The following is a 27,929-nucleotide window of genomic DNA, read 5'->3' on the forward strand; positions in this document are numbered from 1 at the left end:
CCAAACAAGCTACAGTACAGCCTGTCCTACCACAACCCCAAACAAGGTACAGGACAGCCAGTCCTACCACCACCCCAAACAAGCTACAGGACAGCCAGTCCTACCACCACCCCAAACAAGCTACAGGACAGCCAGTCCTACCACAACCCCAAACAAGCTACAGGACAGCCAGTCCTACCACAACCCCAAACAAGCTACAGGACAGCCAGTCCTACCAAAACCCCAAACCAGCTACAGGACAGCCAGTCCTACCACAACCCCAAACAAGGTACAGGACAGCCAGTCCTACCACAACCCCAAACAAGCTACAGGACAGCCAGTCCTACCACAAACCCAAACAAGCTACAGGACAGCCAGTCCTACCACAACCCCAAACAAGGTACAGGACAACCAGTCCTACCACAACCCCAAACAAGCTACAGGACAGCCAGTCCTACCACAACCCCAAACAAGGTACAGGACAGCCAGTCCTACCACAACCCCAAACAAGGTACAGGACAGCCAGTCCTACCACAACCCCAAACAAGCTACAGGACAGCCAGACCTACCACAACCCCAAACATGATACAGGACAGCCAGTCCTACCACAACCCCAAACAAGCTACAGTACAGCCAGTCCTACCATAACCCCAAACAAGCTACAGGACAGCCAGTCCTACCACAACCCCAAACAAGCTACAGTACAGCCAATCCTACCACAACCCCAAACAAGCTACAGGACAGCCAGTCCTACCACCACCCCAAACAAGCTACAGGACAGCCAGTCCTATCACAACCCCAAACAAGCTACAGGACAGCCAGTCCTACCACAACCCCAAACAAGCTACAGTACAGCCAGTCCTACCACAACCCCAAACAAGCTACAGGACAGCCAGTCCTACCACATCCCCAAACAAGCTACAGTACAGCCAGTCCTACCACGACCCCAAACAAGCTACAGGACAGCCAGTCCTACCACAACCCCAAACAAGCTACAGTACAGCCAGTCCTACCACAACCCCAAACAAGCTACAGGACAGCCAGTCCTACCACGACCCCAAACAAGCTACAGGACAGCCAGTCCTACCACAACCCCAAACAAGGTACAGGACAGCCAGTCCTACCACCACCCCAAACAAGCTACAGGACAGCCAGTCCTACCACCACCCCAAACAAGCTACAGGACAGCCAGTCCTACCACAACCCCAAACAAGCTACAGGACAGCCAGTCCTACCACAACCCCAAACAAGCTACAGGACAGCCAGTCCTACCACAACCCCAAACCAGCTACAGGACAGCCAGTCCTACCACAACCCCAAACAAGGTACAGGACAGCCAGTCCTACCACAACCCCAAACAAGCTACAGGACAGCCAGTCCTACCACAAACCCAAACAAGCTACAGGACAGCCAGTCCTACCACAACCCCAAACAAGGTACAGGACAGCCAGTCCTACCACAACCCCAAACCAGCTACAGGACAGCCAGTCCTACCACAACCCCAAACAAGGTACAGGACAGCCAGTCCTACCACAACCCCAAACAAGGTACAGGACAGCCAGTCCTACCACAACCCCAAACAAGCTACAGGACAGCCAGACCTACCACAACCCCAAACATGATACAGGACAGCCAGTCCTACCACAACCCCAAACAAGCTACAGTACAGCCAGTCCTACCATAACCCCAAACAAGCTACAGGACAGCCAGTCCTACCACAACCCCAAACAAGCTACAGTACAGCCAGTCCTACCACAACCCCAAACAAGCTACAGGACAGCCAGTCCTACCACCACCCCAAACAAGCTACAGGACAGCCAGTCCTATCACAACCCCAAACAAGCTACAGGACAGCCAGTCCTACCACAACCCCAAACAAGCTACAGTACAGCCAGTCCTACCACAACCCCAAACAAGCTACAGGACAGCCAGTCCTACCACATCCCCAAACAAGCTACAGTACAGCCAGTCCTACCACGACCCCAAACAAGCTACAGGACAGCCAGTCCTACCACAACCCCAAACAAGCTACAGTACAGCCAGTCCTACCACAACCCCAAACAAGCTACAGGACAGCCAGTCCTACCACGACCCCAAACAAGCTACAGGACAGCCAGTCCTACCACAACCCCAAACAAGCTACAGTACAGCCAGTCCTACCACAACCCCAAACAAGCTACAGTACAGCCAGTCCTACCACAACCCCAAACAAGCTACAGTACAGCCAGTCAATGTGCTGTTTCTTCTCTCCTCTTGTCTCTCTGTTCTCCCCCTCTCATCTCATGCCTTGTCCTGTCTGTTCTCCTTTATTTTCTTCACTCTCCTCCTCCATCTGTTTTCTTTTTGTCTCATCCCTCTCTCCTCTCTTATTCAGAACGTTTTACGGAGTTGTTGCTTCCTGAGCCGGGAGCCGAGTCAGAGATCCTACCCATGGTGCAACAGAGGAGATACCCAAAGTAGGTTTGACCCTGTGAGTGTGCGTGAGTGCGTACACTCTTAGAAAAAAAAGGTGCTATCTAGAACCTAAAAGGGTTCTTCGGCTGTCTCCATAGGAGAACCCGTTGCAGAACCCTTTTTGGTTCCATGTAGAACTCTTTTGGTTCCAGTTATAATCATTTTGGGTCCTATGTCGAACCCTTTCCACAGAGGGTCCTACATGGAACCCAAAAGGATTCTACCTGGAACCAAAAATAGTTCTCCTATGGGGACAGCTGAAGAACCCTTATGGAACACTTTTTTCTAAGAGTGTACAGTCGTGGTCAAAAGTTTTGAGAATGACACAAGTATTGGTCTTCACAAAGTTTGCTGATTCAGTGTTTTTAGATATTTTTGTCAGATGTTACTATGGTATACTGAAGTATAATTACAAGCATTCCATAAGTGTCAAAGGCTTTTATTGACAATTACATTACGTTTATGCAGAGAGTCAATATTTGCAGTGTTGACCCTTCTTTTTCAAGACCTCTGCAATCTGCCCTGGCATGCTGTTAATTAACTTCTGGGCCACATCCTGACTGATGGCAGCCCATTCTTGCATAATCAATGCTTGGAGTTTGTCAGAATTTGTGGGTTTTTGTTTGTCCACCCGCCTCTTGAGGATTGACCACAAGTTCTCAATGGGATTAAGGTCTGGGGAGTTTCCTGGCCATGGACCCAAAATGTTGATGTTTTGTTCCCCGAGCCACTTAGTTATCACTTTTGCCTTACGACAAGGTGCTCCATCATGCTGGAAAAGGCATTGTTCGTCACCAAACTGTTCTTGGATGGTTGGGAGAAGTTGCTCTCGGAGGATGTGTTGGTACCATTCTTTATTCATGGCTGTGTTCTTAGGCAAAATTGTGAGTGAGCCCACTCCCTTGGCTGAGAAGCAACCCCACACATGAATGGTCTCAGGATGCTTTACTGTTGTCATGACACAGGACTGATGGTAGCGCTCACCTTGTCTTCTCCGGACAAGCTTTTTTCCGGATGCCCCAAACAATCGGAAAGGGGATTCATCAGAGAAAATGACTCAGCAGTCCAATCCCTGTACCTTTTGCAGAATATCAGTCTGTCCCTGATGTTTTTCCTGGAGAGAAGTGGCTTCCTCGCTGCCCTTCTTGACACCAGGCCATCCTCCAAAAGTCTTCGCCTCACTGTGCGTGCAGATGCACTCACACCTGCCTGCTGCCATTCCTGAGCAAGCTCTGCACTGGCGGTGCCCCGATCCCGCAGCTGAATCAACTTTAGGAGACGGCCCTGGCGCTTGCTGGTCTTTCTTGGGTGCCCTGAAGCCTTCTTCACAACAATTGAACCTCTCTCCTTGAAGTTCTTGATGATCCAATATATGGTTGATTTAGGTGCAATCTTACTAGCAGCAATATCCTTGCCTGTGAAGCCCTTTTTGTGCAAAGCAATGATGACGGCACGTGTTTCCTTGCAGGTAACCATGGTTAACAGAGAAAGAACAATGATTTCAAGCACCACCCTCCTTTTAAAGCTTCCAGTCTGTTATTCTAACTCAATCAGCATGACAGAGTGATCTCCAGCCTTGTCCTCATCAACACTCTCACCTGTGTTAACGAGAGAATCATTGACATGATGGCAGCTGGTCCTTTTGTGGCAGGGCTGAAATGCAGTGGAAATGTTCTTTTGGGGATTAAGTTCATTTTCATGGCAAAGAGGGACTTTGCAATTAATTGCAATTCATCTGATCACTCTTCATAACATTCTGGAGTATATGCAAATTGCCATCATAAAAACTGAGGCAGCAGACTTTGTGAAAATTAATATTTGTGTCATTCTCAAAACTTTTGACCACGACTGTAGGTGTGTGTGTGTGGTAGTAGTAGTAGTATAGTTTGCTAGTAGGACTTGGTCAGTCAGTGTGAACTCAGGGGGCGTCAGCTTTGAGAGAAAGAGGGGGATGGGGATAGAGGGACTCAATCTAGGAACACACAGTCACACACACACACACACACACACACACACACACACACACACACACACACACACACACACACACACACACACACACACACACTGTATCTATTTGTCTTTGTCTGTCTGTGGGTAGTTGTCTCTTACCTCAGTGATGCAGCTGACATGATTTCCCATGACGGCTCAGAATCACACAGAGGGCAAAGGTTATGACCCTCTGACCCCTGCCCTCACACCCTTCCTGATGTATGTTTGTGTGCGTCTGTCAGTGTGTGTGTGTGTGTGTGTGTGAGGCTCATTGATTCTTTGTCTGTGGGCTGTGCTGGCTCCGGGGATCTGAGCTTGTGATAGCAAACAACCTGGTCCAGATTGTCATGGTCACAGGTGTGTGTGTGTATGTTTGTGTATGTGTGTGTGTGTATTTGTGTATGTGCGCGTGTGTTTTGCAGTTGCACCAGCTGGGAATCACATTGTCTTCATTCTTGTTAGATGTTGACACAGTGAACTCTCCAAGGACTGAGTCCTAACTTGAGAAACTCAAACTGTCATGTCTAATTCAGAAAAGACCATAAGATAAACTCTCACATTCTGCTCAGAACAATTTGTGGTTTGTCATTGTGCAGACTGTGTGTGGTGTGTGACTGTATGTGTGTGTCGGTGTGAGTGACTGTGTGTGACTGTGTGTGTGTTCCGGTGTAGGGTGAAGTGTTTATGCAGCTGGTTCAGAGATGAAGGAGGGGAAATGTGTGTTCCTGTTCTCTAGAGATGAAGGAGGGGGAAATGTGTGTTCCTGTTCTCTAGAGATGAAGGAGGGGAAAATGTGTTCCTGCTCTCTAGACTGTTCTCTTGTTCTCCTCCTGTTTTTCTTTCTATCTTCTCACTCTTCCTCCCATCTCCCTCCTCTCTCTCATCTCCCATCTCAATTTCTCTCTCTCTCTCTCTCTCTCTCTCTCTCTCTCTCTCTCTCTCTCTCTCTCTCTCTCTCTCTCTCTCTCTCTCTCTCTCCCATCTCCCTCCTCTTTCCCATCTCAATTTCTCTCTCTCGCTCTCTCTATCTCTGCTGTAGGGATAGGGGGTGTTTATCAGCTCTGAGAATCCCCCCTCCATTATATTTATTTGTTTTATGGGTTATCATCCTGATCTCTCCTTCTCTCTGGCTGTGGGACTGACATGCAGGATGTTGCCTATTTCTCCTTCTCTCTGGCTGTGTGACTGACATGCAGGATGTTGCCTGTTTCTCCTTCTCTCTGGCCGTGGGACTGACATGCAGGATGTTGCCTGTTTCTCCTTCTCTCTGGCTGTGGGACTGACATGCAGGATGTTGCCTGTTTCTCCTTCTCTCTGGCTGTGGGACTGACATGCAGGATGTTGCCTGTTTCTCCTTCTCTCTGGCCGTGGGACTGACATGCAGGATGTTGCCTGTTTCTCCTTCTCTCTGGCCGTGGGACTGACATGCAGGATGTTGCCTGTTTCTCCTTGTCTCTGGCTGTGGGACTGACATGCAGGATGTTGCCTGTTTCTCCTTCTCTCTGGCTGTGGGACTGACATGCAGGATGTTGCCTGTTTCTCCTTCTCTCTGGCTGTGGGACTGACATGCAGGATGTTGCCTGTTTCTCCTTCTCTCTGGCCGTGGGACTGACATGCAGGATGTTGCCTGTTTCTCCTTCTCTCTGGCTGTGGGACTGACATGCAGGATGTTGCCTGTTTCTCCTTCTCTCTGGCTGTGGGACTGACATGCAGGATGTTGCCAGTTTCTCCTTCTCTCTGGCCGTGGGACTGACATGCAGGATGTTGCCTGTTTCTCCTTCTCTCTGGCAGTGGGACTGACATGCAGGATGTTGCCTGTTTCTCCTTCTCTCTGGCTGTGGGACTGACATGCAGGATGTTGCCTGTTTCTCCTTCTCTCTGGCTGTGGGACTGACATGCAGGATGTTGCCTGTTTCTCCATCTCTCTGGCCGTGGGACTGACATGCAGGATGTTGCCTGTTTCTCCTTCTCTCTGGCTGTGGGACTGACATGCAGGATGTTGCCTGTTTCTCCTTCTCTCTGGCTGTGGGACTGACATGCAGGATGTTGCCTGTTTCTCCTTCTCTCTGGCTGTGGGACTGACATGCAGGATGTTGCCTGTTTGTTTATGTTTGCCTGACCTCAAAGGAAGTCATTGGCAGCCCTAGTGTGTGTTTGTAGTGTGTGTTTGTGTGTATACAGTATGTGTGTGTGTGTCCTAGTTTACGATTCATTCACTAAAAATGAGGTCCTGAGAGTGTAGACCACCACAATGATTTAGGTGAACATACAAAAGCCACTTGTCTTAATGTCTAAAGTAGTGTGTTTGTGTGAGTGTGAGTGTGAGTGGGTGTGTAATTTGTCACTGTCTCACTATTGTTGTCCTTCCCACTATGTGTGTAGGCTGTACGTGGATGGTCCGTTCGGCAGTCCGTCACAGGAGGTGTTTAACTACGAAGTCAGTCTGTGTGTGGCGGGTGGGATCGGAGTCACGCCATTCGCCTGCATTCTGCACGCCCTGCTGTGAGTGGCTGTCTGACAAGAGATGGTTGGTTGTTGGTTTACCATTGGTGTGAATGTTTTGACATGGGCTTAATGCCCAAATTCTCACACTGTACTTTATGTGTGTGTGTGTGTGTGTGTGTGTGTGTGTGTGTGTGTGTGGTCTGTCTCAGGGATGGCTGGAGGCATTTCCGTCTGAGGAGGCTATACTTTGTGTGGGTGTGCAGGGAGCTGCAGTCCTTCTACTGGTTCGCTGAGCTGCTGTGTGCCTTACATCACAAGGTCAGCCTGGGGACTAGGGGTCAAAAGTCTGGGTTAAATATAAGGCCAGAGGTCAGGGCTAAACATCAGGGATGGAGTAACCTAATGTAGCAGGCGTAAAAGAAACGCCTGAGACTAGATCCCCTACATACTGATGTTGACAAGAAGAAGAAAAAAAAACTGTCGGCAGAGGTTCTCTTCTGCACGGTTCAACCAATCCTGTAAATGTGGAGGAGGAGTTAACGTCCAAAAGCGGAAGTCGCTTCACAAACTCTCTTTCCATTTCCCCTGATAACCGGAACATCCGGTTGTTGGGGACTCGGCAGAGGCTGGGGTAGAGAGGTTGTATGGCACCTCCTGCCCTGAGGCCCGAGGCTGGGGTCCATCTTTTATCTTTCTCCTCTTAGTGTACTGTTTAAAAACCTGCTGGTGCTCTCCCAGAGCAGGGGCAGAGCGCCCTCTATAGGCCTGTAGTGGAGGGGCTGATATCTGGGGTTATAGCACCATCTAGTGACTGTAGTGGAGGGGCTGATATCTGGGGTTATATCACCATCTAGTGACTGTAGTGGAGGGGCTGATATCTGGGGTTATATCACCATCTAGTGACTGTAGTGGAGGGGCTGATATCTGGGGTTATATCACCATCTAGTGACTGTAGTGGAGGGGCTGATATCTGGGGTTATATCACCATCTAGTGACTGTAGTGAAGGGGCTGATATCTGCCGTTATATCACCGTCTAGGGACTCAGTGTCTCTGTTGATGTATAGTGGGGCCCGAAATTATTGACACCCTTGATAAAGATGAGCAATAATGACTGGGTCACACTTTTTTTGGATAGTCTGGATTTGTATCAAGCTTAAAACATCAAATAAGAAACGAAATTTGCCCAAGCCTCAACAGTAAGCAAAACTTGATATCCACCAAGGTGAATTACCTGATAATAGTTTAATAATTACTAGATAATAGTGACTATTCAAGTTTTGAGCGGTAAATGGAGCCGATTTAGCACATACTTGACTTAAATTATATGATACAACTCATTTATTTGGTTACTATCAACAAACTATCTGTTGATAATCAACTGCTTGCTAAGGTTACGGTTAGGTTTAGAATAAGGGTTAGGGTTAAGTTTAGGGTTAGGATAAGGGTTAAGGTTAAGGTTAGGGTTAGGATAAGGGTTAATGTTAGGGTTAGGATAAGGATTAAGGTTAGGGTTAGGGTTAGGATAAGGGTTAAGGTTAGTGTTAGGGTTAGGATAAGGGTTAAGGTTAGGTTTAGGGTTAGGATAAGGGTTAGGATAAGGATTAAGGTTAGGGTTAGGGTTAGGATAAGGGTTAGGGTTAGGGTTAGGATAAGGATTAAGGTTAGGGTTAGGATAAGGGTTAAGGTTAGCGTTAGAGCTAGGGTTAGGGTTAGGGTTAGGGTTAAGTTTAGGGTTAGGATAAGGATAAGGGTTAGGGTTAGGGTTAGGATAAGGGTTAAGGTTAGCGTTAGAGCTAGGGTTAGGGTTAGGGTTAAGTTTAGGGTTAGGGTTAGGGTTAGTAGATAGGTAGTTGAAATGCTACTGTAGATAGTCTGTAGAGCATCTACAGATGGACTATCCAGATAAAGTGTTACTGAGCTATGTTGTATGCTAAACAAATTGGGAAATTATATTATTTTGTACTAATACAATTGCTCAGAGAAAGTAATATTTTTTTTTTCAAAAAGGTAAGGGTAAAAATGATTGACATCCCTAAAGATTCTTATAAATAAAGTAGTCAAATGTTGACTATTTTGTACTACATTAATCATACATCGACATTAATGTGGATGCTACCATGATTATGGATAATCCTGAATTAATTGTTAATAATGATGAGTGAGAAGTTTCAGAGGGTCAAAGTCAAAGATCATAACCCCAAGACATGCCAACCTCTCACCATTACCAATAACAGGGGGGGTTAACATGTCTTGGGGATATGATCTTTGACCCTCTGTAACTTTCTCAATCATCATTATTCACTATTCATTCAGGATTATACATAATCGTGGTAGCATCCACATTAATGTAGAAATGTTTAGAAACATATTCTATTCTTATTTACAATAAAAGTGACTCCAACATGACACTAGATTATTTACCATAAATTTCTATTGGGCACAAAAATAATCTGAAACACAACCTAAACGAACTGTAAATGCATCCAACAAGTTTGTAGAGTCAGAAGCATGATGTAGTCATTGCGTGCTATGAATATGGGACCAAATACTAAACTTTTGACTACTTTATTTATACAAATCTTTAGGGGTGTGAATAATTTAGACCCCTACCTTTTTTGAGAAAAAAAACGTTTACTTGCTAAACTAAATCTCTTTCTCTGTCTCTTTTTTTTAGTTGCATACAATATAGCTCAGTATTTGAATTAATTATTTTATACAGTTATTATTTCTTATCTTTATCAAGGGTGTCAATAATTTTCGGACTCCACTGTATCTGCCTATCAGGCATGTTCATATAACCTCCCCTCTCTCTCATTCTCTCTCTCTCTCTCTCACCCTCTCTCTCGCTCTCTTTCTCATTCCATCTCTCTCTCCCCCTCTCTCTCCGTCTCTCTCTCTCTCTCTCTCTCTAGCTGTGGCAGGAAAATAGACCTGACTATCTGAACCTGCAGCTCTTCGTCAGCCAGGCAGATGGACTTCAGGTGAGACTCAAAGACAACGTCAGTCAATCAGTCTGTCAATCAATCAGTCAGTCAGTCAGTCAATCAGTTAGTCTTCACTCACTCCATCCAGTCAGCCAGCCAGCCAGTAGAGGGTAGGGTACACCACAGATTGGTGAAGAGAAAATGATAGAGAGCTAGGAGATGGCTAGAGAGAGTGAAGCATGTTAACTTTCACTGTAAAATAATCACTGTTTTTTTTTTAGCAGTTAACAATAGTTCACTGCTACCTTCAGTGTGTATGGAGGTGGAATGTATTCTTTCAATCTTTTTATTTCTCCTTTCTACAGCACTGCCGGAGAACACTCTCTTTTAAATCTCTCCCTCTCTTTAACTGTGTTCCTTTCACTCTTTCTTTCCCTTACTGCCATTCTCTCTGGCGGAGCTGAAAGGATTGTACAAAGAGATACTCAGTACTTTCACAGAGTCTTTCAGAAGGCGTTTTATTACTGCAGTCCTTTCACAGAGTCTTTCAGAAGGCGTTTTATTACTGCAGTCCTTTCACAGAGTCTTTCAGAAGGCGTTTTATTACTGCAGTCCTTTCACAGAGTCTTTCAGAAGGCGTTTTATTACTGCAGTCCTTTCACAGAGTCTTTCAGAAGGCGTTTTATTACTGCAGTCCTTTCACAGAGTCTTTCAGAAGGCGTGTTATTACTGCAGTCCTTTCACAGAGTCTTTCAGAAGGCGTTTTATTACTGCAGTCCTTTCACAGAGTCTTTCAGAAGGCGTGTTATTACTGCAGTCCTTTCACAGAGTCTTTCAGAAGGCGTTTTATTACTGCAGTCCTTTCACAGAGTCTTTCAGAAGGCGTTTTATTACTGCAGTCCTTTCACAGAGTCTTTCAGAAGGCGTGTTATTACTGCAGTCCTTTCACAGAGTCTTTCAGAAGGCGTTTTATTACTGCAGTCCTTTCACAGAGTCTTTCAGAAGGCGTGTTATTACTGCAGTCCTTTCACAGAGTCTTTCAGAAGGCGTTTTATTACTGCAGTCCTTTCACAGAGTCTTTCAGAAGGCGTTTTATTACTGCAGTCCTTTCACAGAGTCTTTCAGAAGGCGTTTTATTACTGCAGTCTTTTCACAGAGTCTTTCAGAAGGCGTTTTATTACTGCAGTCCTTTCACAGAGTCTTTCAGAAGGCGTGTTATTACTGCAGTACTTTCACAGAGTCTTTCAGAAGGCGTTTTATTACTGCAGTCCTTTCACAGAGTCTTTCAGAAGGCGTTTTATTACTGCAGTCCTTTCACAGAGTCTTTCAGAAGGCGTTTTATTACTGCAGTCCTTTCACAGAGTCTTTCAGAAGGCGTGTTATTACTGCAGTCCTTTCACAGAGTCTTTCAGAAGGCGTGTTATTACTGCAGTACTTTCACAGAGTCTTTCAGAAGGCGTTTTATTACTGCAGTCCTTTCACAGAGTCTTTCAGAAGGCGTGTTATTACTGCAGTACTTTCACAGAGTCTTTCAGAAGGCGTTTTATTACTGCAGTCCTTTCACAGAGTCTTTCAGAAGGCGTGTTATTACTGCAGTCCTTTCACAGAGTCTTTCAGAAGGCGTTTTATTACTGCAGTCCTTTCACAGAGTCTTTCAGAAGGCGTGTTATTACTGCAGTCCTTTCACAGAGTCTTTCAGAAGGCGTGTTATTACTGCAGTCCTTTCACAGAGTCTTTCAGAAGGCGTTTTATTACTGCAGTCCTTTCACAGAGTCTTTCAGAAGGCGTGTTATTACTGCAGTCCTTTCACAGAGTCTTTCAGAAGGCGTGTTATTACTGCAGTCCTTTCACAGAGTCTTTCAGAAGGCGTTTTATTACTGCAGTCTTTTCACAGAGTCTTTCAGAAGGCGTGTTATTACTGCAGTCCTTTCACAGAGTCTTTCAGAAGGCGTTTTATTACTGCAGTCCTTTCACAGAGTCTTTCAGAAGGCGTTTTATTACTGCAGTCCTTTCACAGAGTCTTTCAGAAGGCGTTTTATTACTGCAGTCCTTTCACAGAGTCTTTCAGAAGGCGTGTTATTACTGCAGTACTTTCACAGAGTCTTTCAGAAGGCGTTTTATTACTGCAGTACTTTCACAGAGTCTTTCAGAAGGCGTTTTATTACTGCAGTCCTTTCACAGAGTCTTTCAGAAGGCGTTTTATTACTGCAGTCCTTTCACAGAGTCTTTCAGAAGGCGTTTTATTACTGCAGTCCTTTCACAGAGTCTTTCAGAAGGCGTGTTATTACTGCAGTCCTTTCACAGAGTCTTTCAGAAGGCGTGTTATTACTGCAGTCCTTTTTAATTTCACTCTGCCTCCAGCTAGCAGACACGGTGATCTTGTTCAGGGCTCACGGTTCAGAGGCATACAAGAAGTGGACTTTTAATATCACAGCCATTTAATATCATACAAACCAGTTCATGTTGCACAGTTGATGCTATTTTCCATGTAAGACTCAGGCCTGTACTCATAGAGTAGGTAAAAGTTTCCCCTAACCCCTGATGCAGGGTCAGATATGTTTTCATCCACCTAAAACCCCTTGGTTTGGGGCTAGGGTAATCTGATCCTAGATCTGGGGCTAGGGTAATCTGATCCTAGATCTGAGGCTAGGGTAATCTGATCCTAGATCTGAGGCTAGGGTAATCTGATCCTAGATCTGAGGCTAGGGTAATTTGATCCTAGATCTGAGGCTAGGGTAATCTGATCCTCGATTTTGGGGCTAGGGTAAACTGATCCTCGATTTTAGGGCTAGTGTAATCTGATCTAGGGTAATCTGATCCTAGATTTTGGGGCTAGGGTCAACTGATCCTAGATTTTGGGGCTAGGGCAATCTGATCCTAGATTTTGGGGCTAGGGTAATCTGATCCTAGATTTTTGGGCTAGGGTAATCTGATCCTAGATTCTGGGGCTAGGGTAATTTGATCCTAGATCTGTGGTAAAGCGTAACTTCTACCTGGATCTCTAATAAAACTAGCTCATTATAATTGTTTTGTGTTCTGTTTCCTGTCCAGAACATCTCTGAGGAGAGGTACCGCCCCCTGAGTTCCCGGCTGCTGATTGGCCGACCGAGGTGGAAGTTGCTCTTTGAGGAGATAGGGAAGACCAATAAGCAGTGAGTAAAATGTTTGGAGCGTTTAAAGACATCTTCTGATTGGATCATTTTAGGATATTGTGGTCATGTTGTATCTGTATTGTGTGTGCTCTCCTCAGTAAGCGGGTGGGGGTGTTCTGCTGTGGGCCTAAAGGCATCTCCAAGACTCTGCACAGACTGTGTAACTCAGACCGCTACTCAGGAACCACGTTTGAGTTCAACAAAGAGTCCTTCAGCTGAGACCAGCTACCCCTCACCGTGACCCCTGACCATAGGCCCTGACCCCTGACCCCAGACTCACAGAGAGACAGCTGACTTCAACCTACCAGGAAGTGACTCACTGGTTCTCCTTCCATCAGAGAGAAGCATCACTCTCACTGGTGTTGAGTGACGTCACCAGCGAACAACTGGGACTTGTTCACGAACTAAGAGAACCTGGTTGCAAGCCACCATTTTGAGAAAACACTGCCATATTGCTTGCCTCACACCAATCCAGTCCTGTCAGATGGTTTTTATTTATTTTTATTTTTATTTCACCTTTATTTAACCAGGTAAACCAGTTGAGAACAAGTTCTCATTTACAACTGCGACCTGGCCAAGATAAAGCAAAGCAGTGCGATAAAAACAACAACACAGAGTTACATATGGGGTAAAACAAAACAAAGTCAAAAATACAACATAAATAAATATGGTGAAGAAGTGCCATGGGGTAGGGCTGAGGGGTTGATTTGGGATGGGGTTACACTCTATGTGTGGGGGGCATCAGAGCCTTGGTGCCTCAGGGCAACCCACTGCCACTCTGTAATAGTTGTCTCTGGACTACAGAGAGATGCTGTGCAACAACCTGATGTCTGTTATCACTTTCACTACCCTTTTTTCTTTCCTTCCTGTGGAATCCTTTCATCTTTAAAAACCTCTATGTATTCTAATGGAGTGAAAGCTTCAAAGCAAACTCAACCACTGCTGGTGCCAGTATTTTAGTAATTGTTTTATATTTCAATTATTTATATTGTTTAAAGTTATTAGATGTACTTTTCTATGAGAGTATTTCTGCAAGGGTTTCACCATTTCCGTATATTTCTGATGCCTCTAATGTGTCACATTTAAGACTCAACAACAAAACAGCTTTACACTTTACCAAACCATACATATTTACCATTGATTAAGTATTGAAGAAATATACAGTACCAGTCAAAAGTTTGGACACACCTACTCATTCCAGGGTTTTTCTTTCTTTATTCTTTATGACTATTTTCTACATTGTAGAATAATAGTGAATACATCAAAACTACGAAATAACACATATGGAATCATGTAGTAACCAAAAAAGTGTTAAAGAAATCAAAGTATATTTTATATTTGAGATTCTTCAAAGTAGCCACCCTTTGCCTTGATGACAGCTTTGCACACTCTTGGCATTCTCTCAACCAACTTCATGAGGTAGTCACCTGGAATGCAATTAACTGGTGGGCCTTGTTAAAAGTTAATTTGTGGTATTTCTTTCCTTCTTAATGTATTTGAGCCAATCAGTTGTGTTGTGACAAGGTAGGGTTGGTATACAGAGGATAGACCTGTTTGGTAAAAGACCAAGTCCATATTATGGCAAGAATAGCTCAAATAAGCAGAGAGAAACGACAGTCCATCATTACTTTAAGACATGAAGGTCAGTCAATCTGGAAAATGTGAAGAACTTTGAAAGTTTCTTCAAGTGCAGTCGCAAAAACCATCAAGCGCTATGATGAAACTGGCTCTCATGAGGACCACCACAGGAATGGAAGACCCAGAGTTACCTCTGCTGCAGAGGATAAGTTCATTAGAGTTACCAGCCTCAGAAATTGCAGCACAAATAAATGCTTCACAAAGTTCAAGTAACAGACACATCTCAGCATCAACTGTTCAGAGGGGACTGTGTGAATTAGGCCTTCATGGTCGAATTGCTGCAAAGAAACTACTACTAAAGGACACCAATAAGAAGAAGAGACTTGCTTTGGCCAAGAAACACGAGCAATGGACATTAGACCGGTGGAAATCTGTGGTCTGATGAGTCCAAATGTGAGATTTTTGGTTCCATTCACCGTGTCTTTGTGAGACGCAAAGTAGGTGAACAGATGATCTCTGCATGTGTGGTTCCCACCGTGAAGTATGGAGGAGGTGTGATGGTGTGGGGGTGCTTTGCTGGTGACACTGTCTGTGATTTATTTAGAATTCAAGGCACACTTAACCAGCATGGCTACCACAGCATTCTGCAGCGATATGCCATCCCATCTGGTTTGCGCTTAGTGGGACTATAATTCGTTTTTCAACAGGACAATGACCCAACACACCTCCTGGCTGAGTGATGGAGTGCTGCATCAGATGACCTGGCCTTCACAATCCCCTGACCTCAACCCAATTGAGATGGTTTGGGATGAGTTGGACCGCAGAGTGAAGGAAAAGCAGCCAAGAAGTGCTCAGCATATGTGGGAACTCCTTCAAGACTGTTGGAAAAGCATTTCAGGTGAAGCTGGTTGAGAGAATGCCAAGAGTGTGCAAAGCTGTCATCAAGGCAAAGGGTGGCTACTTTGAAGAATCTAAAATATAAAATGTTGATTTGTTTAACACTTTTTTGGTTACTACATGATTCCAAATGTGTTATTTCATAGCTTTGATGTCTTCACTATTATTCTACAATGTAGAAAAAAGTAGTAAAAATAAAGAAAAACCCTTGAATGAGTAGGTATGTCCAAACTTTTGACTGGTACTGTATATATTTAATTGTTTCTGAATAATGTTTTATTGGATGTTGGATTGTTTTGATGAGCGCAAACCACAACCCTGATTAAAATAGTTTTTATACAGATCTATTTACTACATGATTACTACACAGTTACTACATGGTTACTATACGTCCACTGTCTGTTTCTTCCAACTTGTTGTCTTTCCACAACCAGTCAAGCCCAAAATATCCCAGACACACGGAGTTAATGCACCATATAAAAATGTAATGTATATTATTAATTTATCCTCTGGTTCTCATAGTGGCATAGTTATCATACAGTACACAGTATCAACACCCCCATAGCACCAGCGTCTCCATGGCAGTGGGGAGAGGGGCAGGGCATGGGGAATAGGGGAGGGCATGGGGAATAGGGGAGGGCATGGGGAATAGGGGAGGGCATGGGGAATAGGGCAGGGCATGGGGAATAGGGGAGGGCATGGGGAATAGGGGAGGGCATGGGGAACAGGGCAGGGCATGGGGAATAGGGGAGGGCATGGGGAATAGGGGAGGGCATGGGGAATAGGGAGGGCATGGGGAATTGGGGAGGGCATGGGGAACAGGGCAGGGCATGGGGAATAGGGGAGGGCATGGGGAATAGAGGAGGGCATGGGGAATAGAGGAGGGCATGGGGAATAGGGGAGGGAATGGGCACCCCCAGATCAAGAGCAGCAGAATGAGGCATCTTTGAATGAAATGTGTCTGGAGTGTGTGATTGTGTGTGTGTCTTATTGTGTGTTTGTGTCTTAGTGTGTGTGTCTTTGTGCGTTACAGTGTGGTCTGGTAAGAGGTCCCTGATCCTTCCTCTGAGCTGCTATGTAGGAGGGGCTTTCTCTCCCCGAAGGATGAAGTCAACGTCCTCTTCCGGTTCTGGCTCCGTCTCCTGACAGACAGGGCCACGGCCGTCATGATAATTCCTGCCACTATGACCCCGATGAGTCCTGCTCCCAGGAACGAGAGAGAGAGAGAGAGAGAGAGAGAGAGAGAGAGAGAGAGAGAGAGAGAGAGAGAGAGAGAGAGAGAGAGAGAGAGAGAGAGAGAGAGAGAGAGAGAGAGAGAGAGAGAGAGAGAGAGAGAGAGAGAGAGAGAGAGAGAGAGAGAGAGAGAGAGAGAGAGAGAGAGAGAGAGACTCGTCTGGGTCCAGCACATATTTGGCTAGGTGTGTGTCAGGGTAACTGACCTGGGTCAAGCAGCTAGGATTATTCGTAGCCCAGGACCTTGTATATAACTATATAGTAACCATTACTGTGACCAATCGGAGCGTTGGCTGTTGGGTAGCGGGAGCGTGGCAGCATGTGTCTCCTCAACAGTGGCGGCTCCTGAAAAAATTCTCAGGAGGGGCAATTTTTCTGATGATTTAGGTGACCTACACACATTTTAAAAAAGATATGTCCAGCAACAACATGAAGACAGGGGCAGCATATAAGTCAATACCAGAAGCATTTATTGACTGATCTGGGGAGATGGATTCCAGTTTCTGTGACAGATTATAAATAATCTCTGATGCCTTTGTTATATTAGCTTTTGGTTGAATGTACTGTCGTAGTAAATATATAATGTTATAGCTTGGTCTGACTAAAATCTTGTGCATGACCCATTTTGTGTTGGGCGTTTGTTTTCAATCAATGCTGTTCCTATCCTATAACAATGGACAAAAGAGTCCTATCTTGTCAGCCTTGTCAGCAGGTGGCCAAGGACAACACCCACGCCATAGGTCTCTCAGTTCTTCCAACTCACGAGTTCTTGCTCTGAGGACACACACACACACACACACACACACACACACACACACACACACACATCATCACTGATAACACACACACACACACACACACATCATCACTGTTAAACACACACACACACACACACACAAAAATCCCCTCTCTTTAGGCTGAACATTTGAAGACAGAGAACCCGACTCAGAGCCAATGCAACAGTGGAGGGGACCTCGCCTCAACTCATCAGGACCAATCAGAAGATCAGAACTACTAGATTCAACCTACATCATTTATTGTATAAAATGTCTGCACACAATGTTTTCGGGCTCTCTTCAGATAGCTCCCTAAGAGTTTGACGAACGAGTCCGTGCACGCGATTCCAGATATCTTTACCTCTGAATAAACTGCCTTTATTATACCATATCCACCCTGTCCAAAGTCTCTACTTGGTCTCAGTTCTCCAGTAAACTTGTGATTATCAACAGTACACAACGGTAACAAACAATTGGGGGAATTCACGGGGCAGATAGTAAGGTCGCAGTGACACAGAAAGCAGTTCAATGTCGGGGTACAGAGTCGCTCTCTTACCAGGATCGATTTTCCCTGTGACTGTGTCAGATCGCGGTCCGCTCTGACCAGGGTGAAGCCGGCCGGCTCCACTTCTCTGTCCGGGACTCTGTCATCCAGCCAAGTCTCCCAGCTGTATTGGATTCCGCTGCCAGCAGCGTTTCCATTATTTAGTCCGTTCGTAGCGGGTATGTACACGATCAACAAGATCAGTCCAAAACCCACCACTGGAAATCCATGGTTGGCAGAATGTTTGTAAACTAAGTGTACAAATTAAAAACATAAGATAACGCCACACTGCAGGTCGCAACAGAGACGCTGCTAGCCGCTATTTTCTTAGTTACGTTCATGGTTACGTCACGTATGACGAAAGCGCTGTAAGTGCAAGCCCACAGACACCCATAGAGATTGTATTGAAAGCTTTGAAATTTGAAAAAAATAGATTTTACATGGGAGTCTATGACAGACTTCTGGGCGATTTTCAACATGACTGAAATCGCCCCAAAAACGGGCGGGGCCATTTGAAGCACGACTTTAGCCTGATTTGACATTTAGTGGCAGTCAGATCAGATTAGAACACTGATAACTACTGTTGCCGTGATATAATTGATTAGAAAAAAAATCCCTTCCTTTTCCCGTTTGGCAGTGCGTCGCCCATATCGCCCTATTGAACACACCGCCCCTGCTCCTCAACCACTGTTCATAGATACTGATAGGTGATGGGAGGGGGAATAGGACAGGAAGGAGGGGAGGGAGGGAATAGGAGAGGGTGTAGAGGGGAGGGAGGGAATAGGACAGGAGGAGAGGAGAGGAGAGGAGAGGAGAGGAGAGGAGGGGAATTGGACAGGAGAAGAGGAGAGGCCTGGCTCGCAGTTGGTGTTCCAATTCATCCCAAATGTGTTCGATGCGGTTGAGGTCAGGGCTCTGCAGGCCAGTCATGTTCTTCCACACTGATCTCGACAAGCCATTTCTGTATGGACCTCGCTTTGTGCACGGAGGCATTGTCATAGTGAAACAGGAAAGGTCCTTTTCCAAACTGTTGCCACAAAGTTGGAAGCACAGAATCGTCTAGAATGTCATTGTATGCTGTAGCGTTAAGATTTCCCTTCACAGGAACTAAGGGGCCTAGCCCGAACCATGAAAACTGCCCCAGACCATTATTTATCCTCCACCAAACTTTACAGTTGTCCCTATGCATTCTGGCAGGTAGCGTTCTCCTGGCATCCGCCAAAACCAGATTTGTCCGTTGGACTGCCAGATGGTGAAGCGTGATTCATCACTCCAGAGAACGCGTTTCCACTACTCCAGAGTCCCGTTCCACTACACACTTCAGCACTCGGCAGTCCCGTTCTGTGAGCTTGTGTGGCCTACCACTTCGCAGCTGAGCCGTTGTTGCGCCTACACGTTACCACTTCACAATAACAGCACTTACAGTTGACCTGGGAAGCTCTAGCAGGGCAGAAACTTGACGAACTGACTTGTTGGAAAGGTTGCATCCTATGACGGTAAGGCCATGCCAATGTTTGTCTATGGAGATCGCATGGCTGTGTGCTCGATTTTATACACGTGTCAGCAACGGGTGTGGCTGAACTAGCAGAATCCACTAATTTGAAGGAGTGTCCACATACCTTTGGCCACGTAGTGTATCTATCAGTTGATTTATATTCTCCTCTCTCCTGGGGACATTCTCTCTTGGATGGAGAGATATTAAACAAAGATAAAATAGAGAGATAAAATTGAGGAATGGCTTTGGCATTTACACAGCCATGTCCCAGGATGTGGAAAACAGACAAAGCTATGGGCAGTCATCTCTCTCTCTCTCTCGCTTTCGCTCGCTCTCTCTCGCTTTCTCTCTCCCTCCCTATCTCTCTCTGAATAGTATCTACCTAACTCTCCCCCTCTCTCTCTCTCTCTCTCTCTCTCTCTCTCTCTCTCTCTCTCTCTCTCTCTTTCTCTAATCATATGTTGAGGGGAACAAATTACTTTAGCCTTTAGAAATGCAATTGATGTAATTATGTACGCTTATAAATTGGAAGCCAATTTAGCTTTAGTTCGTGTTTGTCAACGTGGGCTTGCTAATGGGTTGTGTGTAGAAGCAGACAAACCTGTTGATGAGAAAATGTGTGTGTGTGTGTGTGTGTGTACAGTACCAGTCAAAAGTTTTAGAACACCTACTCATTCAAGGGTTTTTCTTCATTTTTACTATTTTCTACATTGTAGAATAATAGTGAAGACGTCAAAACTATGAAATAACCCATATGGAATCATGTAGTAACCAAAAAAGTGTTAAAGAAATAAAAATATATTTTATATTTGAGATTCTTCAAAGTAGCCACCCTTTGCCTTGATGACAGCTTTGCACACTCTTGGCATTCTCTCAACCAGCTTCACCTGGAATGCTTTTCCTACAGCACTTGTTGGCTGCTTTTCCTTCACTCTACGGTCCAACTCATCCCAAACCATCTCAATTTGGTTGAGGTCGGGGGATTGTGGAGGCCAGGTCATCTGATGCAGCACTCCATCACTCTCCTTCTTGGTCAAATAGCCCTTACACAGCCTGGAGGTGTTGGGTCATTGTCCTGTTGAAAAACAAATGATTGTCCCACTAAGCCCAAACCAGATGGGTTGGTGTATCACTGCAGAATGCTGTGGTAGCCATGCTGGTTAAGTGTGCCTTGAATTCTAAATAAATCACAGACAGTGTCACCAGCAAAGCACCCCCACACTGTCACACCTCCTCCTCCACGCTGTATGAGAGATGGCGCCGGAGGAGATGGCTGCTGTTTTACGGCCCTCTAACCAATTGTGCTTTTATGTGTGTTTTTTCGCGTTATTTGTAATTTATTCTGTACATAATGTTTCTGCCACTGTCTTTTATGACCAAAAAGAGCTTCTGGATATCAGAACAGCGAATACTCACCTCGTATTGGACTAAGATTTTTTTCTTCAACGAGTCGGACGCAAAGGATATTCTACAGACACCCGACAAGGCCCAAATTCCCGTCATTCGCATGAGATAGAGACAGAGATATTGTGGACATAGTTCGGGGTGCCTTGTAAGGTTCTGACAGCGAGCGAGTAAACTGCCTCTTCCATCAATCCTATTAGCCAATGTTCAATCATTTGAAAATAAATTGGACGACCTAAGATCAAGGTTATCCTACCAACGGGACATTAATAACTGTAATATCTTATGTTTCACCAAGTTTTGGCTGAACGACGACATGGATAACATCGGCGGGATATACGCTACATCGGCAGGATGGAACGGCCGGCTCCGGTAAAACAAGGGGTGGCGCTCTGTGTATATTTGTAAACAACAGCAGGTGCATAAAATCTAACACTAAGGAAGTCTTAAGGTTTTGCCTGAGGGAGAGTATCTCATGATAAACTGTAGACCACACTATTTACCAAGAGAGTTTTCATCTATATTTTTCGTAGATGTCAATTTACCACCACAAACCGATGCTGGCACTAAGATTTAACTCAATGAGCTGTATAAGGCCATACGCAAACAGGAAAACACTCATCCAGAGGCAGCGCTCCTAGTGGCCGGGGACTTTAATGCAGGGAAACTTAAATCCGTTCTACCTAATTTCTACCAGCATGTTAAATGTCCAACCAGAGGAAAATACATTCTAGACCACCTTTACTCCACACACAGAGACACGTACAAAGCTCTCCCTCACCCTCCATTTGGCATATCTGACCATAACTCTATCCTCCTGATTCCTGCTTATAAGCAAAAACTAAAGCAGGAAGCACTAGTGACTCAGTTAATAAGGAAGTGGTCAGATGACGCAGATGCTAAGCTACAGGACTGTTTTGCTAGCACAGACAGGAATATGTTCCGGGGTTCTTCCTATAGCATTGATGAGTACACCACATCAGTCACCGGCTTCATCAATAAGTGCATTGATGACGTCGTCCCCACAGTGACCGTACGTACATACCCAAACCAGAAGCCATGGATTACAGGCAACATCCGCACTGAGCTAAAGGGTAGAGCTGCCGCTTTCAAGGAGCGGGACTCTAACCCGGACGCTTATAAGAAATCCCGATATGCAAAGAGTCAATACAGGACTAAGATTGAATCCTACTACACTGGCTCCGGCGCTCATCGGATGTGGCAGGGCTTGCAAACTATTGCAGACTACAAAGGGAAGCACAGCCGCGTGCTGCTCAGTGACACAAGCCTACCAGATGAGCTAAATCACTTCTATGCTCGCTTCGAGGCAAGCAACACTGAAGCATGCATGAGAGCATCAGCTGTTCTGGATGAATATGTGATCACGCTCTCCATAGCCGATGTGACTAAGACTTTTAAGCAGGCCAACATTCACAAGGCCGCAGGGCCAGACGGATTACCAGGATGTGTACCAACTGGCAAGTGTCTTCACTGACATTTTCAACATGTCCCTGACTGAGTCTGTAATACCAACATGTTTCAAGCAGACCACCATAGTGCCTGTGCCCAAGAACACTAAGATAACCTGCCTAAATGACTACCGACCCTTAGCACTCACGTCTGTAGCCATGAAGTGCTTGAAAGGCTGGTCATGGCTCACATCAACACCATTATCCCAGAAACCCTAGACCCACTCCAATTTGCATACCGCCCCAACAGATCCACAGATGATGCAATCTCTATTGCGCTCCACACTACCCTTTCCCATCTGGACAAGAGGAACACCTACGTGAGAATGCTATTCATTGACTACATCTTAGCGTTCAACACCATAGTGCTCTCAAAGCTCATCACTAAGCTGAAGATCCTGGGACTAAACACCTCCCTCTGCAACTGTATCCTGGACTTCCTGATGGGCCGCCCCCAGGTGGTAAGGGTAGGTAACAACACATCTGCCACGCTGATCCTCAACACGGGGGCCCCTCAGGGGTGCGTGCTCAGTCCCCTCCTGTACTCCCTGTTCACCCATGACTGCATGGCCAGGCACAACTCCAACACCATCATTATGTTTGCCGACGACACAACAGTGGTAGGCCTGATCCCCGATAATGATGAGACAGCCTATAGGGTTGGAGGTCAGAGACCTGGCCGTGTGGTGCCAGAATAACAACCTCTCCCTCAACGTGATCAAGACAAAGGAGATGATTGTGGACTACAGGGGAAAAAAAGAGGACTGAGCACGCCCCCATTCTCATCGACGCGGCTGTAGTGGAACAGGTTGAGAGCTTCAAGTTCCTTGGTGTCCACATCACCAACAAACTGTGATGGTCCAAACACACCAAGTCAGTCGTGAAGAGGGCACGACAAAGCCTATTCCCCCTCAGGAGACTGAAAAAATTTGGCATGGGTCCTCAGATCCTCAAAAGGTTCTACAGCTGCACCATCGAGAGCATCCTGACTGGTTGCATCACCTCCTGGTATGGCAACTGTTCGGCCTCCGACCGCAAGGCACTACAGAGGGTAGTGCGTACGGCCAAGTACATCACTGTGGCCAAGCTTCCTGCCATCCAGGACCTCTATACCAGGCGGTGTCAGAGGAAGGCCCTAAAAATTGTCAAAGACATCAGCCACCCTAGTTACAGACTGTTCTCTCTGCTACCGCACGGCATGCGGTACAGGAGCGCCAAGTCTAGGTCCAAAAGGCTTCTTAACAGCTTCTACCCCCAACTTTAACTCTACACACATGTACATATTACCTCAATTACCTCGACTAACCGGTGCCCCCCCACATTGACTCTGTACTGGTACCCCCTGTATATAGCCTCCCTACTGTTATTTCACATTGACTCTGTACCGGTACCCCCTGTATATAGCCTCCCTACTGTTATTTCACATTGACTCTGTACCGGTACCCCCTGTATATAGCCTCCCTACTGTTATTTCACATTGACTCTGTACCGGTACCCCCTGTATATAGCCTCCCTACTGTTATTTTATTTTACTGCTGCTTATTTTTTACTTAACAATTTGCAAAAACAATTTGATTTGATTTGATTCACGATGGGAACTACACTTCCGGAGATCATTCGTTCACCTACACTGCGTCTCACAAAGACACAGCGGTTGGAACCAAAAATCTCCAATTTGGACTCCAGACCAAAGGACAGATTTCCATCGGTCTAATGTCCATTGCTCATGTTTCTTGGCCCAAGCAAGTCTCTTCTTCTTATTGGTGTCCTTTAGTAGTGGTTTCTTTGCAGCAATTTGAGCATGAAGGCCTGATTCACGCAGACTCCTCTGAACAGTTGATGTTGAGATGTGTCTGTTACTTGAACTCTGTGAAATACTTATTTGGGCTGCAATTTCTGAGGCTGGTAACTCTGATGATCTTATCCTCTGCAGCAGAGGTATCCCTGGGTCTTCCTTTCCTGTGGCGGTCCTCATGAGAGCCAGTTTCATCATAGCGCTTGATGGTTTTTGCGACTGCACTTGAAGAAACTTTCAAAGTTCTTCACATTTTCCGGATTGACTGACTTTCATGTCTTAAAGTAATGATGGACTGTCATTTCTCTCTGCTTATTTGAGCTGTTCTTGCCATAATATGGACTTGGTCTTTTACTAAATAGGGCTATCTTCTGAATACCCTCCCCTACCTTGTCACAACAGAACTGATTGGCTCAAACACATTAACAAGGAAAGAAATTCCAGAAATTAACTTTTAACAAGGCACACCTGTTGATTGAAATACATTCCAGGTGACTACCTCATGAATCTGGTTGAGAGAATGCCAAGAGTGTGCAAAGCTGTCATCAAGGCATGAAGACGTGGAGGGGGTTGTACTTTGTCCTGTTATAGCCATCCCTGTCTCAGGACTCGCAAAACCTAAAAACACACACACACGTTTACTTTAAATCTGCACAAATAAGCACCACCTTCTCATACACATCACTAAAGGAGAAGATCCCACTGAAAATATAGGGATTGATGCCATGAGGGTCTGTAAAGAAGTCAAAATGGCGGACTATGTCTGTGTGTGTCTCCCTATCTCCAGGGAGTTCCTGAAGCTCATGTTGGCTTGGCGGTCCATGGCTCCCGTCTCGTAAGTCTTTATACCCATCACAAACTCCATGTCGGCCAGGTCGTGGTTACCAGGGTTGCACAGCAGAGGCCCCTCCCCTGACCCGGGACACAGTGCTGCTCTGCTGTTGTACTCCTCTGACTGGGTGCAGATCACCTGCACAGGTAGGTGCACACACACACACACACACACACACACACACACACACACACTCACACCGTCATGTTACAATACAGCACAAACATACAGGATACACACCTGCTGTTGTACTCCTCTCCTCTGTCTGGATGCATACTCTCCTGCACAAGTACAGAAAGGCATGCATACACACAATCATTCACCCACTATACACAGACTATAAACCGACTATACACACATACTGCTAACCAATAGCCCCTCTCCAGTCTCTGTTTCCCCTGCCATTCCTCTGCTCTGGATTAAGGAGGACTCTTTCAGTCTGGGTCTCAAATCACATAGGAAGGAGGCTTTGGTGGAGAGGTATTATTTGAGATTTGTCTGTCGAAACGTTGGTTATTAGGTTATTAAATTATTGCATCTGAGCTCCTAGAGCTCTCCTTTTCTTTTTCAATTATTTGAGATTTGCCTTCAGGCGCTTGTGTAGATGAGAGATTTACAATGTGACCTCATATTGTAATCTTGGTAGGCCCAGCCAGGAGTTTGGCCAGTCATGAGTCATCAGTGTATATCACAGCTCCAGGCTCTTGGTTCATGATTCAGTGATGTCACATGGTGTATACCCCCCCACACACACACACACACTACTGTTCACATCACTCTACCTGTGTCACATGAGTTTTTTACATTCCATGAAGAGAATACAGAGGCGGGGCTGATGAGGTTTGGGTTCAGCGGGCTCCGCCCACCCATCATGTTGTCCGTGCACACCGTACAGTCTGTTGCGTCCCAGTATGGGATAGTGAAGTTAAATTCCCCGGTCATCTTCTTCATCTCGTGCTCCCAGTGCAACAGGTACACCCGGTGACTCGTGCGCAAAATCGATGTCCGGTCTAACATTCCCTGGTCCCCCCAGCAGTGTGTCCCTGGACACGTAGCAGTGCATCCACACAAACAGGTCGTACACACTCACGTCGGAAAACATCGGGTTCTCCCCATTTGCACCCATCTCAGCGCGAGTTCCCGTGACAAAGACGTAGTCGGTGGCAATGGTGTTCTTGGCCAAGTTCAGGTAGGAGATGAACCGTAGTTGTTCCGCCACCGACAACGAGAGGATTTTCCTCCTCAGGGACTCCCGCTGCTCGGCGCACCCGGGGCCGAAGAAGCCGAACCTGCACTCTACCTGCGCACTGGCATGTGTGGTTGTAGAAGGCCAGTGTCCACCGTTCCCGGTCGTCTATCCCAGTTTGCGGATAGTGTGGCCCGTGGGGCTCCTCCGATACTGTGACGTCCTGACAGAACCCCCAGCCCGACATGGCTCCGCATTCCGAAACGTCCCCCTCCCACACCGGGCAGCACTGCTTGTTCCGCAGCGCCTCTGTGTTGGCGCAGGGCCGGGAAACTGGCCCACACACGGCTGCAGTAGCAGCAGCTGGAGCAGGCTACCCAACACAACCAGAAGAACCATGACTGGCCAACTACCACAGCCAAGAGTTCTCTACACAGTCAGACTAACCAAGCACACAGCGACGAGGCGACTGCATCCGGCTGTCAGGACACAGAAGGTCCGGGGAAAAGAAAGAATAATGTTAACTCACAATATAACTTCCACTTGCCCACACCCTCGCTCTTCCCTCTCTGCTTCCCTCCCCATACCATCACATGCTTGGGATGAATCCAGACTCATTCTATCTCGATACCAGCTGACCCCAAACCTCTCCCCCAGGCCTAGCCGGCCTGGAATGCGTGGGAATGATCTGGGGTGAGAGAGTGGAGTGGTTCCAACTTCCGAGGAACTCTCACATAGTAGTCCATCTCACAGTGTGGAACAAATGAGCTACTGTACAGTAACTTCATGCTAATGTCTGCTGTTTACCACATTATCTAGAAAGTTAAACGACACAGGAGAAGATTTTACACCTGTCCCAGTGTGTGCAAAACAGGAACAGAGTAGCTTATTGTAGGCTAATGTATAAACTTGTTTGAAATTAATTAGTGCTCAATGGTCAATGCACCTCGACCTTATAGGCCATACAGACGCAGTGACAGCTTATAGAGCAGTAAACATGTCACGCCCTGGCTCTGGGGACTCTTATATGTTGAGCCAGGGTGTGGATTTTTCTATGTTATAGTTTTCTATGTTGTGTTCTAGTTCGTGTATATCTATGTTGGCCAGGGTGGTTCCCAATCAGAGGCAGCTGTAGCTTGTTGTCTCTGATTGGGGACCATACTTAGGCAGCCTGTTTGGCACAGTTTTTTGTGGGATCTTGTTCCGGAAGGTTTGTGTTTACCTAGGACTTCACGTATCGTTTTGTTGTTTTGTTCGTTTGGTGTACTTTAATAAAAGAATGTACGCTTATCACGCTGCGCCTTGGTCCGCATCATGTAACGATCGTGACAAAACATTAATAAAATATAATGGAAGTAAGTATTTATTATTGGAAACGGAGAGGTAAAACCCCACTCAAAGCACGAACAGTAGGCCTAATTTGGAACAATGAATGACGCCTTTTGAACTGGGTATGCATGTGTATTATCCAGGCGTATTATTATGTGCTGGTGAAAGGGGAGGCCTATGTTCTGCTGTGGGGTTTTTGAGGGGGGCTCGTGCAGACCTCAAGATCATAAACCACTCACACGCTCTCATCAGGCACGAGGTGCGGTTAATCCGGATGAAAACGCACTCGAGCGTGCGGGAATGAACGTCACAGGATTACCGTGTCCACGGGGCTCCCCTGTTCTGTTAACCGAGAGTCTGTCCAACAGCAATCTCTCTCTCTCTCTCTCTCTCTCTCTCTCTCTCTCTCTCTCTCTCTCTCTCTCTCTCTCTCTATCACACACA

At 46.0% G+C, this 27,929-nt stretch overlaps 1 protein-coding gene and 1 pseudogene across 2 annotated transcripts in view; one reads left to right on the forward strand and one right to left on the reverse strand.

Moving 5' to 3' along the window:
* Window positions 1-13,505, forward strand: part of LOC121566810 (NADPH oxidase 4) — a 36,632-nt gene extending 23,127 nt beyond the window's left edge. For both annotated transcript variants that reach the window (XM_041876688.2, XM_041876690.2), the window contains 6 exons: window positions 2,354-2,435; window positions 6,808-6,927; window positions 7,080-7,188; window positions 9,784-9,852; window positions 12,847-12,947; window positions 13,046-13,505. In XM_041876688.2, the coding sequence (XP_041732622.1) occupies window positions 2,354-2,435; window positions 6,808-6,927; window positions 7,080-7,188; window positions 9,784-9,852; window positions 12,847-12,947; window positions 13,046-13,166 (602 nt within the window). In that variant the 3' untranslated portion in view covers window positions 13,167-13,505. The remainder of the gene's footprint in view (window positions 1-2,353; window positions 2,436-6,807; window positions 6,928-7,079; window positions 7,189-9,783; window positions 9,853-12,846; window positions 12,948-13,045) is intronic.
* Window positions 13,506-16,449: 2,944 nt separating this feature from the next.
* On the reverse strand, window positions 16,450-26,555 carry LOC121557675 (annotated as a pseudogene).
* Window positions 26,556-27,929: the final 1,374 nt, after the last annotated feature.

This window comes from Coregonus clupeaformis, chromosome 5, assembly GCF_020615455.1.
Source record: "Coregonus clupeaformis isolate EN_2021a chromosome 5, ASM2061545v1, whole genome shotgun sequence".
Lineage (NCBI taxonomy): Eukaryota > Metazoa > Chordata > Actinopteri > Salmoniformes > Salmonidae > Coregonus > Coregonus clupeaformis.